At 42.4% G+C, this 17,439-nt stretch overlaps 1 protein-coding gene across 9 annotated transcripts in view; it reads left to right on the top strand.

Annotated features, from left to right (window-relative positions):
• The window catches only part of DOCK3 (dedicator of cytokinesis 3), a 711,442-nt gene that overhangs the window by 627,408 nt on the left and 66,595 nt on the right, over window positions 1-17,439 (top strand). For all 9 annotated transcript variants that reach the window (XM_057301776.2, XM_055109993.3, XM_034956564.4 and 6 more), the window contains exons 28-32: window positions 10,763-10,857; window positions 12,535-12,610; window positions 13,004-13,104; window positions 13,372-13,430; window positions 15,526-15,674. In XM_057301776.2, coding sequence (XP_057157759.1) covers window positions 10,763-10,857; window positions 12,535-12,610; window positions 13,004-13,104; window positions 13,372-13,430; window positions 15,526-15,674 — 480 coding nt within the window. The remainder of the gene's footprint in view (window positions 1-10,762; window positions 10,858-12,534; window positions 12,611-13,003; window positions 13,105-13,371; window positions 13,431-15,525; window positions 15,675-17,439) is intronic.

Here is a 17,439-nt window from a genome sequence, read left to right on the forward strand (position 1 = left end):
TGATGTTTTTATCATAAAATCTTTGCTGGTGCCTATGTCCTGAATGGTATTGCCTAGATTTTCTTCTAGGGTTTTTATAGTTTTGGGTTTGACATTTAAGTCTTTGATCCATCTTCAATTAATTTTTATATAAAGTGTAAGGAAGGTGTCCAGCTTCAATTTTCTGCATATGGCTAGCCAGTTTACCCAGCACCATTTATTAAATAGGGAATCCTTTCCCTGTTGCTTTTGTCAAGTTCATTGAAGATCGGATGGTTGTAGATATGCAGTCTTATTTCTGAGATCGCTATTCTGTTTCATTGGTCTATGTGTTTGTTTTGGTACCACTACCATGTTGTTTTGGTTACTGTAGCCTTGTAGTATTGTTTGAAGTCAGGTAGTGTGATGCATACAGTTTTGTTCTTTTTGCTTAGGATTATCTTGGCTATACGGGCTCTTTTTTGGTTCCATATGACTTTTAAAGTAGTTTTTTCTAATTCTGTGAAGAATGTCAATGGTAGTTTAATGGGAATAGCATTGAATCTATAAATTACTTTGGGCAGTATGGCCATTTTCACAATATTGATTCTTCCTATCCATGAGCATGGGATGTTTTTCCATTTGTTTGTGTCCTCTCTGATTTCCTTGAGCAGTGGTTTGTAGTTCTTCTTGAAGAAGTCCTTACTTCCCTTGTTAGCTGTATTTCTAGGTATTTTATTCTCTTTGTAGCAGTTGTGAATGGGAGTTCATTCATGATTTGGCTCTCTCCTTGGGTGTATATGAATGCTTGTGATTTTTGCGCATTGATTTTGTATCCTGAGACTTTGCTGAAGTTGCTTATCAGCTTAATGAGCTTTTAGACTGAGACAATGGGGTTTTCTAGATATAGAATCATGTCATCTGCAAACAGAGACAGTTTGACTTCTTCACTTCCTATTTGAATACCCTTTATTTGTTTCTCTTGCCTGATTGCCCTGGCCAGAACTTCCAGTACTATGTTGAATAGGAGTGGTGAGAGAGGGCATCCTTGTCTTGTGCTGGTTTTCAAGGGGAATGCTTCCAGCTTTTGCCCATTCAGTATGATACTGGCTGTGGGTTTGTCATAAATGCCACTTATTATTTTGCAATGTGTTCCATCAATACCTAGTTTATTGAGAGTTTTTTTATCATGACAGGATGTTGAATTTTATCAAAGGTCTTTTCTACATCTATTGAGATAATCATGTTGTTTTTATCTTTTGCTCTGTTTATGTGCTGAATTACCTTTATTGATTTGTGTATGTTGAACCAGCCTTGCATCCCAGGGATGAAGCCAACCTGATCATGGTAGATAAGCTATTTGATGTGCTGGTGGATTTGGTTTGCCAGTATTTTATTGAGGACTTTTGCACCAATGTTCATCAGGGATATTGGCCTGAAGTTTTCTTTTTCTTATTGTATCTCTACCAGGTTTTAGTATCAGGATGATGCTGGCCTCATAAAATGAGTTAGGGAGAAGTCCATCCTTTTCAGTTGCTTGGAGTAATTTCAGAAGAAATGGTACCAGCTCCTCTTTATACCTCTGGTAGAATTCAGCTGTGAATCCATCTGGTCCTGGGCTTTTTTGGTTAGTAGGCTGTTTATTACTGCCTCAGTTTCAGAGCTTTTTATTGTTCTGTTCAGGGATTCAACTTCTTCCTGGTTTAGTCTTGGGAGGCTGTACGTGTCCAGGAATTTATCCATTTCTTCTAGATTTTCTAATTTACATGCCTAAAGGTGTTAATAGTATTTTCTGATGGTTGTTTGTATTTCTTCAGGATCAGTGGTGATATCCCCTTTGTCATTTTTATTGTGTCTATTTGATTCTTCTCTCTTTTCTTCTTTATTAATCTAGCTAGCAGTCCATTTATGTTATTAATTTTTTCAAAAAGCCAGATCCTGGATTCATTGATTTTTTTTTTTTGAAGGCTTTTTCATGTCTCTGTCTCCTTTAGTTCTGCTCTCATCTTGGATATTTCCTGTCTTCTGATAGCTTTTGGGTTTGTTTGCTCTTGGTTCTCTAGTTCTTTTAGTTGTGATATTAGAAAGATTTATTTGAGATCTTTCTAGCTTTTTGATGTGGGCATTTAGTGCTATAAATTTCCCTCTTAACACTTTTTTAGCTGCATCCCAGAGATTCTGGTACATTATTTCTTTGTTCCCATTGGTTTCAAATAACTTCTTGATTTTGGTTTTAAATAACTTCTTGATTTCTGCCTTACTTTCATTATTTACCCAGGAGTCACTCAGGAGCAGGTTGTTCAATTTCAGTGTAGTTGTGTGGTTTTTAGTGAGTTTCTTAATCTTGAGTTCTAATTGATAGCACTGTGTTCTGAGATCCTGTTTGTTATTATTTCATTTCTTTTGCATTCACTGAGGAGTGTTTTACTTCCAATTATGTTATCAATTTTAGAGTAAGTGCCATGTGGTGCCAAGAAGAATGTATATTCTGTTGTTTTTGGGTGGAGAGTTCTGTAGATACCAGGTCCACGTGATCCAGAGCAGAGTTCAAATCCTGTGAATATCCTTATTAATTTTCTGTCTCAGTGATCTGTCTAATATTGACAGTGGAGTGTTAAAGTCTCCCACTATTATTGTGTGTGGGAGTCTAAGTCTCTTTATAGGTCTTTAACAACTTGTTTTATCAATCTGGGTGCTTCTGTATTGGATGCATATATATTTAGGATAGCCCTTCTTGTTGCATTGATCCCTTTACCACTGTGTAATGCCCTTCTTTATCTTTTTTTGTCTTTGTTGGTTTAAAGTCTGTTTTGTCAGAAACTAGGATTGCAACCCCTGCTTTTTTCTGCTTTCCATTTGCTCGGTAAATTTTTCTCCATCCCTTTATTTTGAGCCTACGTGTGTCTTTGCACATGAGATGGGTCTCTCGAATACAGCACACCAATGGGTCTTGACTCTTTATACAGTTTGCCATTCTGTGTCTTTTAATTGGGGCATTTAGCCTATTTACATTTATGGTTAATATTGTTATGTGTGAATTTGATTCTGTTATGATGCTAGCTGATTATTTTGCGGACTTGTTGATGTAGTTGCTTCATAGTGTCATTGGCCTTTGTACTTTATTTTTGCAGTGACTAGTAATGTTTTCCTTTCCATATTTGGTGCTTCCTTCAGGAGTTCTTGCAAGGCAGGCCTGGTGGTGAAAAATTCCCTCCTCATTTGGTTGTCTGAAAAGGATTTTATTTCTCCTTCACTTATGAAGCTTCGTTTGGCCAGATATGAAACTCTGGGCTGGAAATTCTTTTCTTTAAGAATGTTGAATATTGGCCCCCAATCTCTTCTGGCTTATAGGGTTTCTGCTGAAAGGTCTGCTGTTAGTCTGATGGGCTTCCCTTTGTAGGTGACCTGGCCTTTCTGTCTGGCTGCCCTTAACATTTTTTCCTTCATTTCAACCTTGGAGAATCTGATGATTATGTGTCTTGGGGTTGATCTTCTTGTGGAGTATCTTACTGGGGTTCTCTGGATTTCCTGAATTTGAATGTTGGCCTGTCTTATTAGGTTGGGGAAGTTCTCCTGGGTGATATCCTGAAGTATGTTTTTCAACTTGGTTCTGTTCTCCCTGTCTCTTTCAGGTACCCCCATCAGTCGTAGGTTCAGTCTTTTTACATATTCTCATAGCTTTTGTTTGTTCCTTTTCATTTTTTTTTTCTCTAATCTTGTCTTGCCTTATTTCAGCAAGATAGTCTTCAAGCTCTGAAATTATTTTCTCTGCTTGGTCTGTTCAGTTATTGATACTTGTGTTTACACTGTGAAGTTCTCATGTTGTATTTTCAGCTCTGTGAGGTAATTTATGTTCCTCTCTAAACTGGCTCTTCTGGTTAACAGCTCCTGTAATGTTTTATCATGGTTCTTAGCTTCTTTGCATTGAGTTAGAACATGCTCCTTTAGCTCAGAGAAGTTTGTTATTACGCACCTTCTGAAGCCTACTTCTGTCAATTCATTCATCTCAGCCTCTGCCCAGTTCTTTGCCCTTGCTGGAGAGGTATTGCAATCATTTGGAGGAGAAGAGACATTCTGCCTTTTTGAGTTTTCAGTGTTTTTTCACTGATTCTTTCTCATCTTCATGAGTTTGTCTAGCTTCAACCTTTGAGGCTGCTGACCTTTGGATAGGGTTTTTGTGGGGACTTTTTTGTTGATGCTGTTGTTGTTGCTTTCTGTTTGTTTTTCTTTCAACAATTAGGCCCCTTTTTGTAGGGCTGCTCTGGTTTGCCGAGGGTTCACTCCAGACCTTATTCACCTGGGTCCCTCCCACACCCAGAGGTGTCACCTGAGGAGGCTGCAGAACAGCAAAGATAGCTGCCTGCTTCTTCCTCTGAGATCTCTGTCCCTGAAAGGCACTGACCTGATGCCAGCAGGAATGCTCCTATATAAGGTGTCTGGCAACCCTTATTGGAGGGTCTGACCCAGTCAGGGGGCACGGAATCTGGGACCCACTTAATGAAGCACTCTGGCTGCCCCTTGGCAGAGGGGGTGTGCTGTGCTGGGGGGAATCCCACTTGTCTGGGCTGCCTGGATTCCTCAGAGCTAGCAGGGGGAAAGACTAAGTCTGCTGATCTGCGGACACCATAGCCGCAGGTCTCTGCAGCCCCTCAGTCCCAGGGAGATCAAAGTTCTGTCCCTAAACCCCTGGCTGGAGTTGCTGAAATTCCTGCAGGGAGGCCCCACCCACTGAAGAAGAATGGGTCAGGGTCCGACCTAAAGTGGCAGCCTGGCCACAGTCTGCCACAGCCAGTGTGGCAGTTTGGATCCAAACCGTCCAGTTTCCCCAGCACCAGCAGGGGAAAAACTGAAGACTGGAGCTACAGTGATGGCTGCTGCCCCTCTCCCAGTGAGCTAATCATCTTAGGCAGCAGGCAGCCATAGTGATGCCTGCTGCCCCTCTCCTGGGAAGCTCATTTGTCTTAGGCAGCAGGCAGCTATAGTGATGATGACCTCCCCTCCCCCTCAGGATGATGACCTCCCCTCTCCCTCCTCCCCTGCTCAGTTGTCATAGACAGCAGGCAGCTGCAGTGATGGCTGCCAACCCTCACTTGGGGGGAACTCAGTTGTCTTAGCCTCCAACTGAGTGGCCGCTGAGAATCTGCACAGCTGTGTGCTTGGGATCCAAGGTCCTGGTGGCGTAGGCCCACAAGTAGGATCTCCTGATCTATGGGTTGCACAGATCTGTGGAAAAAGCATGGTTTCCCAGTCTGGGTAGCACGATCCCTCACTGCCTCCCTTGGCTGGTGGTGGGGGGCCCCCTTACCCCATGTGGCTCCCAGGTGAGCCATCGCACCACCCTGCTTTTCCTCACTTTCCGTGGGTCATGCCAACCACCTAGTCAGTCCCAGTGAGAGAACCTAGATACCTTGGTTGCCACTGCAGGGTTCACTTACCATTTTGGTTCTTCTCTGTGGGATCCTCCAACTGCAGCTGTTTCTAGCTGGCCATCCTCACCCCTCTGATTTTACTTCTTTTAAATTTATTGGGACTTTCTTATGGCCTAACATATGATCTATCCTAGAGAAGGGAATGCACATATTTTTCCTTCTATGTGCATTTGAGGAAAACGTGTGTATTTTGTTGTTAGATGGAGTGTTCTATAGACGTGTGTTAGAGCTAGATAGTTTATAATATTGCTCAAGTTTTTTATTTCTTTGCTGATCTTCTGTCTAGTTGTTCTGACTGTTAGTGGTATATCAAAGTCTTCAACTATTGTTGAATTGTCTACTATTACTTTCCATTCTGTCAGTTTTTGCATTATATATTTTGAGGCTGTGCTTTTAGGTTGCATATATGTTTATAATTACGACTTCCAGACATAACTGACCCCTTTATCATTATAAAAATATCCTTCTTTGTCTCTAACAAAAATTTTTGTCTTAATGTCTATATTGTCTGATGTTAATATAGCCATACCAGTTCTCGTTTGGGTACTATTTTCATGGTATATATTTTTCCATTCTTTTACTTTCAATGTATTTGTACATTTGAATCTAAAGTGTGTACCTTGTAGATATAGTTGGATCATATTTTTAAATTAATTTTTCCCAACTCCGTCTTTTAGTTGGAGTGTTTAATTCATTTATGTTTACTGTAACTGCCAATAAAGGTAATTGGTAGGTTTTACACCTGCCATTTTGCTATGTGCTTTATATAGGTCTTATGCCAACTTTGTTCCTCTGTTCCTCCATTACTGCCTTCTTTTGTGTTAAATGTATTTAGTATGCCATTTTAATTCCCTCAGTGTGTGTGTGTCTGTGTGTGTGTGTGTGTGTGTGTTTATTATAGGGCAGGTCTACAAATAGAAAATTCTCTCTGTTTTTATCTGAGAATGTCTTGATTTCTTCTTTTTTTTTTTTTTTTTTTTTTTGAGACAGGGTCTTGCCCTGTCACACAGGCTGGGGTGCTGTGGCACAATCATAGCTCACTGCCACCACAGTCTTCCCAGGCTCAAGCGATTCTCCCACCTCAGCCTCCCAAGTTGTTGGGACTACATGTGCACACCACCACACCAACTAGTTTTTCTTTTTTTTTTTTTCCTTTTTTTTTTTAAATTTATTGTTGTAGAGATGGGGTCTCGCTATGTTGCTCAGGCTAGTATCAAGTTCCTGGGCTCAAGCAATCCTCCCATCTCAGCCTCTCAAAGTGCTAGGATTACAGACATGAGCCACTGTGCTTTGCAGTTCCTTTAGTTTTGAATGGTAGTTTTGCTGGCTATAGGATTCTTTGTTGATGGTCTTTCATTTCAGACTTTGAATATTTCTGCTGTCTGCCTTCTGGCATCCACTATATCTGATGATGTCACCTGTTCATATTATTGAGGGTTGTTTGTTGTTTTTCTCTTGTTGCTTTCAAGATTCTCTTTATTTTTGGCTTTTGACACTTTTGATTCTAATGTGGCTCTATGTGAATCTCTTTGATTTTATCCCCTGTAGAGTTTGTTGAGCTTCTTGGCTGTGTAAAGATTTTTTCATCAATCTTGGAAAGTTTTTGCCCATTATTTCTTCCCATTTCTCTTTCTCTTTTCCTTCTGGCACTACCACTGTGTGTGTGTTTATACCCTTAATGATGCCCCACAGGTATCTGAGGCTCTGTTCATTTGTCTTCATTCTTTTTTCTTTTTGTCTTTCCTACTTGAGATAATCTCAGTTAACTTGGCTTCAAATTTGCTGATTCTTCTGCTAGCTCAGATCTGCTGCTGAGCCCCTTTAGTGAATTTTTCATTTCAGTTATTGTATTCTTCAATCCTAGAATTTATATTCAGTGTACTTTAAGTAATTTCTACCCTTTTTGTTGGCATCCTCTATTTGGTGAGTCATTGTTCTTACACTTTCCTTTAATTCTTTAAGTGTGATTTCCTTCATTTCTTTGTTTAAAGTATTTTCTAAGCAAGTCCAATGTTTGAGCTACCTCAGGAAAAGTTTTTATTTACTTGTTTTTGCCCATGTATGGGCCATACTTTCCTGTTTTTTTATATCTTATAATATTTTGTTGAAAACTGGACATTTTAATTAATTTGGCAACTCTGGAAATCAGATCCCTTCCCTACATCCCCAGGGCTTGTTATTGTTGCTTTTTATTGCTTTATGTTGTTGATGATGCTTTTTTCTTTTTTTAGTGACATTATTGGACTCATTGCTTTTTGGGGTTTTTTTAGACAGGGTCTTGCTGTATTGCTCAGGCTGTAGTACAGTGATGTGATCAGAGCTCACTACAACCTTGCCTGGACTCAAGAAATCCTCCCACTTCAACCTGCTGAGTAGCTTGGATTACAGGCATGCACCACCACATGCAGCTAATTTTTTAATTTTTTGGAAAGATGGGGATCTTGCTATGTTTCCCAAGCTGGTTCCAAACTCCTGGCCTCAAGTGATCCTGTTGCCTCAGCCTCCCAAAGTACTGGGATTACAGATGTGAGCCACCATGCCTGGACCCATTCTTTAATATCTGTATTTTTTAACTATATGCAGTCACTAAAGTCTCCATGCAGTTAGTTAATGATCAGCTAATAACTGAACAGAGATTTTCTTAAATGCCTTAAATCAATAACTCTCCGCATTTTGTAAAGGGTTTTTTTTAATATGTATGTGTTGGGGCTTACTGTCATTGCTCCAGCACTTTTCAGTTCAGCCATAGCCTTCACTTCCTGCTTGCCCAGAGCCTCAAGGTCAGCACAGGTGAGAGATTAGGCCTTCTCAGGCCTTCCATAGGAATGTGCACAGCCCTGCACTCATGTGTGGCCTTCTAGATTCCCAAGAATATGTCAGAGCTTTTCAAGGCCCCCTATGGATATTTCATTCCTCAGATTTTCCTTATAATTTTTTTTTTTTTAGCCATTCTCTGGTTTGCCCGAAATGACATGGCTGCTTCATGCAGCTGGGATGTTAAATTATATGGGTTTTTTTTTTTTTCTCTCTCCAAGAAATGCCTTGGGTATAGAGTTTTCCTCACTGAGTGAGCTCTGAGTCAGGTTAAATTAAGACAAGCCCTATGAATGGAGTTTTTCCAGGAAGCTGCCAAGCAGGTCAAATAATAACAATTCTGAGGGGTCGGGACTTTTTGTAGGAGTTCCGAAACCATTCTGTCCCTTCTAATGGCTGCTAGGCTCTGGTTTTCATAACTTTCATGATTCTACAGCAGCTTGTTTTTAAGGCTACTGTGGAGGTGGGAGGGGAAGGGAATAGTGCAAGTTAAAAATGCAACAAAACTGATTGTTATTATTCATCCATTTTTCTTTCTTTTTTTTTTTTTATTGATCATTCTTGGGTATTTCTCGCAGAGGGGGATTTGGCAGGGTCATAGGACAATAGTGGAGGGAAGGTCAGCAGATAAACAAGTGAACAAAGGTCTCTGGTTTTCCTAGGCAGAGGACCCTGCGGCCTTCCACAGTGTTTGTGTCCCTGAGTACTTGAGATTAGGGAGTGGTGATGACTCTTAACGAGCATGCTGCCTTCAAGCATCTGTTTAACAAAGCACATCTTGTACCGCCCTTAATCCATTTAACCCTGATTGGACACAGCACATGTTTCAGAGAGCACAGGGTTGGGGGTAAGGTCATAGATCAACAGGATCCCAAGGCAGAAGAATTTTTCTTAGTACAGAACAAAATGAAAAGTCTCCCACGTCTACTTCTTTCTACACAGACACAGTAACCATCCGATTTCTCAATCTTTTCCCCACCTTTCCCCCTTTTCTATTCCACAAAACCGCCATTGTCTTCATGGCCCGTTCTCAATGAGCTGTTGGGTACACCTCCCAGATGGGGTGGTGGCCGGGCAGACGGGCTCCTCACTTCCCAGTAGGGGCGGCTGCCGGGCGGAGGGGCTCCTCACTTCTCAGACGGGGCGGCTGCCGGGCGGAGGGGCTCCTCACTTCTCAGACGGGGCGGCTGCCGGGCGGAGGGTCTTCTCACTTCTCAGACGGGGCGGCCGGGCAGAGACGCTCCTCACCTCCCAGACGGGGTCGTGGCCGGGCAGAGGTGCTCCTCACATCCTAGATGGGGCAGCGGGGCAGAGGCGCTCCCCACATCTCAGACGATGGGTGGCCGGGCAGAGACGCTCCTCACTTCCTAGATGGGATGGCAGCCAGGAAGAGGCGCTCCTCACTTCCTAGATGGGATGGCGGGCGGGCAGAGATGCTCCTCACTTTCCAGACTGGGCAGCCAGGCAGAGGGGCTCCTCACATCCCAGACGATGGGTGGCCAGGCAGAGACGCTCCTCACTTCCCAGACGGGGTGGCGGCCGGGCAGAGGCTGCAATCTCGGCACTTTGGGAGGCCAAGGCAGGCGGCTGGGAGGTGGAGGTTGTAGCAAGCCGAGATCACGCCACTGCACTCCAGCCTGGGCACCATTGAGCACTGAGTGAACGAGACTCTGTCTGCAATCCCGGCACCTTGGGAGGCTGAGGCTGGCGGATCACTCGCGGTTAGGAGCTGGAGACCAGCCCGGCCAACCCAGCGAAACCCCGTCTCCACCAAAAAAATACGAAAACCAGTCAGGCGTGGCGGCGCGCGCCTGCAATCCCAGGCACTCGGCAGGCTGAGGCAGGAGAATCAGGCAGGGAGGTTGCAGTGAGCCGAGATGGCAGCAGTACAGTCCAGCTTCGGCTCGGCATCAGAGGGAGACCGTGGAAAGAGAGGGAGACCGTGGGGAGAGGGAGAGGGAGAGCGAGAGCGAGAACGAGAGCGAGAGCTCTTTGTTTCTTACAGAGTGTACATGGGACTCATCCATTTTTCTTGAGTAAACATTTCTTGGATTGTCACAAGCCTTTGGTTAACCAGTATTAGCCACCCCATTGCTTTCATGGACAAGCAGATTTTCAGAGGTCTTTGCCATTCCTAAAGTACCTCTCCCATCATCGTGTTCTTAATATCCAAAAAAGCATGTTCTTACAATCAAACGCTCAGGGGCCATGCCCCAGAAAATGAAGCCCATGGACTCAGTCAGACACCAGTTTGGCTAGACCTTAGTCTGTCCCATGCTTTGGGCTTTGTGGGTATAAAGTGGGTATAGAGCTGCTTTGGGCACTGTGGGTATAGAGCTACCTCTGTTCTGCCCAGTTTGGGTCTGCTTCCATCTGGCCTGTGAGAGTACCCAGAACTCACTCTCATGTAGCCCTCTAAGAGAGAAACAACTCACAGAGAGAACCAGATCTAACTCACTGGTCCCACCCATTGTCATGATCTAGTGGCGGCCAGGAGTGGCCTATTGAGGAGATGCATATTGTGGTGGTGGTGTCTCACATCAGCTTTCCTCTGCTGTCAGGAATTTCTGCTGAAGATTTTTTGCGTGTTCCGGAACCTGATGAAGATGAGTGTCTTCCCTCGGGACTGGATGGTAATGAGACTGCTCACAAGCAAGTGAGTATGGAAGGGCTCTGTATCAGCATCACTGAGCTGTTCTCAGACTAAGAAGAGTATGTGTATTTCAGAGAGGGAGCACATGAGCAAGACAAATAAAGGCCAGGGCCATGGGAACAGAGAGGAGAGGGCAAATGAGAAAAACATTTTTGTGCTTAGTAGATGATGGCACAGTAAGGATAGAGAAGAAAATTTTCAGGATGTGAAATATAATATCCAGAGAAGGGTTCTTCCTTGAGGAAGGCCTGCTCAGTGGCCCACTGGCCTCTGCTGCCCTATAGGTTTGGGCGTTATCCCAAGCCTTCTTCTCAGTTTGAATTGTGTTGTCTACCAGGCAGTGCTTGCCTCCCATAGACAGTGCCAGTTATCCACCTGAGACCTGGCTGCAAGGCTCTGACCACTTCTGATTACTGACATAGAATTTACTCTAGAGATAATCCTAACCTGACTGCCTCATTTATATTTCTAGCTTGTGCTTCCTCCTGGCAAACCAGACAAATGATGCATGTGGTAAGGGGCTGGCTCATCTGGTCTCTCTCTATTCAGCAGAAAGCTACTTGGCCTCCACACTCTAGCCCATTGCCTCCTCCCACTGATCTGCCTTTTATATTGACATATAAAATACAGTGAAAGTGTCTGTTAGATATATTAGCAAGATACTAGCATGGTCTTTCCACTTTACACCTTTTATAAGCACTGTAACTTTTTCCAAAATACAAATGTTTTATAAAGAATAGAAGGATGATTGTAAACAAAGTTGCACAGATACTTCCTCAAATAGTGACTTTTCCATTTGAATCTTTCTTGTTTCTATCTCTTAGCTCCATTCAGAGCACTTCAGGCTCCCCAGCTTGTCCTGCAAGAGCAGCTTTTTCTTTCAAAGCTTTGACCCTTTAAATTTTTCACCCCCTCTAGTGGTGGACTAGTCTTTCTAATGCACTGTTTTTGTCATGTTCTTCTGCATCTAAGCAGAGGTGGCCACTGTTAGATGTAAGTCTCCTTGCCAGGTAGCCAAGGCCCTATGTAATGAAACGTACTGTCCCACTAGACTTCCTCTCCACTTCACTCTCTTGTTCCAGCAGGACAGCCTCCCATTGTCCCTTCTATGTGCCCAGGCTGAGATTGAGAGTGATTACTCAAGCTAGACCAAAAGAGCTGAATTCAAATGACACATAGATGAAAATAATAGTATATGACAAAAGCAAAGATTTATTAACTATATAAACCCCTGTTATCCAGTATAATAATAAAATTATGTTCTAAATCCTACAAAGTGATCATAATATCTCTTGATTACCCAGAGATCCCCAAAATACTAGAACTACTCTGAACTGGGAGAAACCTTAAAGAACCATCGATCTACTACCACCTTTTATAGGCAGGGAAAATGAGACCCAGAGAGAAGTATGAAGGCCAGGTAATGACAGAACTAGGTCTAGAACCCACTGATGTCCTGTGCTGTCCTGCCAACTGTGGGGCATTTCTCCAAGACTGGTTTTCTGTAGAGATTTTTTCTATAGAGTTTGTACCATTTTCTCTTTCCTTTATAGTCACATCTTACATGGGAACAAATTGTACTCAAGAAGTTTGCACACAAGCTATAGACAGCTGATACCAAGCCATCAGATGCCATTGTTAGTCTTCTAATTCTGCCAATGCCTTGTTTCCTTACTGCAGTATTATAGTCACTACTGTCCAGTACCTGTCCTCTGCACTGCACAAGAATTTCACAGAGACTGACTTTGACTTTAAGGTAGGCACTCCTGAAATCCATCACTATTATTGCAATAACCTTAGAAAGCCAAAACCAAGCTCACTTGTTTTTTGCTTTATTAATAGATTCATAGTATCAAACAGCTTCCAAGCCTGATGATGATTAGAATATGACCTGGGATACCCCTGTTGGAAGTGTTGGTAGCCAAACTCCATGAGTATGCTTTCTAGTCCAGAATCAACACAATTGGCTTCAGAAGGAGTTAAGGGGGAAAAAAAGAAAAATTCTTGTTTGCAAAGATATTTAAAAGGGAGAAAAATGAGGATCTTAAGATTGTAAAATGGGTTCTATGCTACATGCATGTATTTAGTAACTCTCCCTACAAGATTAAGTTCTTAGACTGTCACATTTTCTCTTTCTCTGTCTGTCTAGGTGTGGAATTCTTATTTTAGCCTGGCAGTTCTATTCATAAATCAGCCAAGCCTTCAGCTAGAAATTATCACCTCAGCCAAAAGGAAGAAGATTCTAGATAAGTAAGATAAACGTCTTATATTCATCTCCTTACCACTTGGCCAAATAGAGCTATGTTTCGTTGAGAGTTCTTCCAGAGGTCCACAAGGTTCTCAGCTGGGTGGTTTCCCAGGGGCCCAAGTGTGGGAGTTCAGTCGAGAGCCCAAAGGCTTAGCGCATTGGGAAGCATTAGAAACAAACAGTGCTGAAGTACTGGCCTCATGGGTTTGCAGCCCTATCCTCCTGAACCTTCTCCCACTAACGGTTGGCTCCTGTGTTACTATTCTTAGGTATGGGGACATGCGTGTAATGATGGCCTATGAACTGTTCAGCATGTGGCAGAATTTGGGTAGGTTTTTTTCTCCCTATTCTTCCCTTCTATATATTGCATAGCCAAATAGAAAGTAGCAAGACTAATAACATCTCCCAGGCTTTATGAATGTTAATTCAGACCCAAGAGATCCTTACATATCTTTCACCTAACACCTCAGATGGATGGTGTAGCACGTGTGCATAAAGCCCTTGGCAAGGAGAGTTTGTCTGAGAAATAAGACCTCAGTAATACATATGCCAAATCCCTTTTTTTAGGACCTAAAGTCAAAAGAAAAAAAAGAAAAGGAGGGCTGTAGTAGTTTTTTCCAATTTGAGAACCCATTCCTATAAGATCCTCCATGCTCTTCACTTCCCAGTCTGGATGTTGCAGGCTCAAAAGCTTAGATCTGAGATACCCAGTACATGAGCAAAGGTGGCTATTAATTTTAATAAAGATTGAAACATTTATTGGATCTCTGGTATTCATGCATCCAGATCAGATACTTGACACCAGTTGCATGGAGTAACATATAAGAAGAGAACTGCAACCTCTGGGTGAGATCAGTTTTGGCTTCCCTTCTTTGCACAGCTTCTGCTTTGAATACTTTGAAAATAGCCACTGCTTTGAATCTAAATTTGTCAGATCAGTGTTTTTGGTAGAATTTCTGGGTTGCCCTGGTGACTGAGTGGGCCATCCTGTGATATTGTAGAGTTCTGAGTGGCCTGTCAAGATGCTGGAGAACTATTATTATTTCAAGTGAAGTCTGCTTTCAGCTGAGCTCATGGTTCTGAAGCTGTAGGAATGATGGTCATAAAATCTCCAGTCCTCTGTTAACCATCCCCACCACTAACCTAGAGGCAGCAAGTAGGATATGAAGTATTTCTGCCGGCGAGAGGGCCTTCTATTCATGAGTGGGGATGCATTTCCCCAATCAGACTTTCCAACACTCTGGTTCCCTGTATCCAGCACAGTTTGGAAATGGATTTTAACCCAAAGTTGACGCTGAAATTCCCAGGAATGCAAGAGACTGGCTACTGTGCCAAGTACCAAAATTGGAATATGCTGAACCAGCCTCAGGGCTAAACATTTGCTTCTTAGACAGGTTTTCAAAATGGAATTTTTTTTAATGCCAGATTTGCCTGATAAAGCCTTTTCTGCCTCATTTCTTTTGGTGGAAATGACATTCTCTGGTCCCCAAGAAATGGTTTTACTTGGCCGTAGCATTCATTGCACAGACCCACAGTTTATCTCCTCAATAGTCTCTGAAGGACTGAGAGCAGAGCTCTGAAAGATGGTTCACTCTGTTTTACCATTGCAAGGAAGAGAAAAATCCTATCCCACCATCCACAGGACTGTCTCTGGCTTCTGGTAACATACCCTAGATAGCACGCCAATGAGAGGGAAACCCACATCACACACTTACCATGGAAATGCTTCATTAAGGAAGTTGAGGGTTGAGCTGAGCCAAGTAGGTGTAATGGCACCATCAGAAATGCAATATGAACACAAAGGGAGTTCAGGGTGGGTAAAGAGAGAATCTCTAAGCCAGCCTTTTAGGGTAGGCTGTGCAGGAGACTCCTGCTAGCTCAGGAGGAGGACTTCTTTGGCATACATGAACATAGGCAGTGTAAAAATCCATGGACTTATTAGACGTCTGGTGGCTAGACCAGGGACTGGATATCCTCATCACTTAAATGTCTCTGGGCTAGAGCTAGAAACTCCAAGGAGAGTGCATTGTATTTAAGCAGAAATATTGGGTTTTTCTTGTTAAATAAACACTGTGAATAGACCATCTGACACTCATAGGTTACTCAGAAACCTATTCTGTCTAGAGTAGCAAACTCTGTTCCTTCATCTCAGAGAGATTTTCAGGTAGTTTGTGGGACCTGTCAGGAAATTCTTTGGAAAAGCAGTTTTGTGACAGTTGTGCATTTGCTTTCACTGGGCTAGGCCAACTTTATCCATAAACTCTAAAAAGTTGAGGGAGAGTACCTCAGAAAACCATAGGGGAGAGCTTGCTTTGCTCTCAGAAGCTTCCAGTATGGATTGTAGCATGTGTTGTGGCCCCATTTGGGAATCTTCCATGGAAGGAGCAAAGCAGGCATAAACTAATTTGGGTTTTGTTTTTCAGGTGAACATAAGATCCACTTTATTCCGGGAATGATTGGTCCTTTTCTGGGTGTGACACTGGTCCCACAGCCAGAAGTACGGAATATCATGATTCCCATCTTTCATGACATGATGGACTGGGAGCAGAGAAAAAATGGCAACTTCAAACAGGTAAGACACCTGGCAGTGTTCGGGGTATTCTCTGGAATGGATCCCTTCTGCTTAGGCAGGTGGCCTAGATGACCAAGCCATGATTCTAGTGGGGATGGGCTGTAGTTTGGCTAATTTGAATCCTGTTCAAGGGTTTTCCCTTACTTGCTGGCCAAAATTGATTTGTGGATTTTCTCCATGAAGTTAGAGGCCAGAAAATAATGAGGCCAGGAAAGAATGAACATCACTATAACTTTCTGATCAAGGAATGATTGAGACTGTAGCCTCCCAGTTTCAATCATGATAGGGCCCTGGGAGTGTGATGTCATTCCTTTACCGAGGATTTTCACTGTATAATCCAGGCATTTCTAGGGCTGCAGCCCAGACCAGATGACTTCTCATGGCTCAGGGTAGCCCAGCATTTTATAGACTACTGCACAGAGGGGTTGGTCCAGGAGATACAGGCCCCTTGGCTTCCAACTGAATGGCTTCAGGGTGTCCTCCTGTGTAGTTCTTTTGCCACCACTAAGTGTAGGAGATGGCCCCTGCCTTTATATCTGTAGCTCCAGGGGATAGTACCAGGACCAATAGGGGCTAATGATGAGGAAGCCAATTTTAGCTAACCAAATAAATAACTTGCTAACAGCAAAAACTGTCCACTGTAAGCAGGCCTGCTTTGGGAGATAGAGATTTTCTCTCTTGGCAGATGATCTTCAAGCAGAAGCTCCCAGGAAACCTCTAGGGGAATTTTCTGTATTGGCTTGGGAATTGTACCAGTTCCCCACTAAGCTCCTTCCGAGCCTGTGATTCTGGGATGAACCAGTGGTCTTAGAATAGGTGACTGTAACAGTGAGAAGTAGACCAGGCAAACAGTAATTTTTAAATATTTATTTATTTTTAAATTTACATAGAGTAAAATGTATTCTTCTTGATTTACAGTTCTATGTGTTTTGGCAAATGCATAGTCGTGTAACCACTACCACAATCAAGAGTTTTTGAATACTTAAAAATTCAGTTTTGCTGTCTATTTGTAGTCAAACCCTTCCCCTGTACTTAACAAATGCAACCATAGGTCTGTTCTTCATCACTATAGTTGTGCCTTTTCTAGACTGTCATATAAATGGAATCAAGCAAAGTGCAGCCTTTTGAGACTGGCCCCTTTCACTTAGCATAATGCTTTGAGAAATTAATCCATGTCACTGCATGTATCAGTAGCTTTTCTATGCTGAGTAGTATTTAGTTCATTCATTCACCATTTGAAAGACATTTGGGTTATTTCCTCTTTTGTGGATTATAAATAAAGCTACTAAAAACATTTCTTTACAGGTTTTTGTATGCATATAAGCTTTCATTTTTCTTGAGTGAATACTTAGGAATAGGATTGTTGGGCCTTGTGACAAGTGTGTAATTAGCTTTCGAAGAGGTTCTCAAACTCTTTTCTAAAATAGCTATACCATTTTGAAGTCTCAGCAGCAGTATATAATCGATTGCTCCGCATACTAACCAGTACTTAGTATTATCTGTTCGTTTGTTTTAGCCATTCTAATAGGTGTGTAGTTGTATATCATTGTGGTTTTCATTTCTATTTCCCTAGTGACTAATGATGTTGAGCATCTTTTCATATGCTTATATACCATCTTTATGTTTCTTTGGTAAAATGAGTTCAAAGCTTTTGTTCATTTTCATTTGAGTTGCTGCTTTCCTTATTGTTGAATTGTAGGGTTCTTTATATATTTTGTATGTAAGTCCTTTGTTGAGCATATGATTTACAGATATTTTCTGCAAA

Source organism: Pan paniscus, chromosome 2 (assembly GCF_029289425.2).
Source record: "Pan paniscus chromosome 2, NHGRI_mPanPan1-v2.0_pri, whole genome shotgun sequence".
NCBI classification, from domain to species: domain Eukaryota; kingdom Metazoa; phylum Chordata; class Mammalia; order Primates; family Hominidae; genus Pan; species Pan paniscus.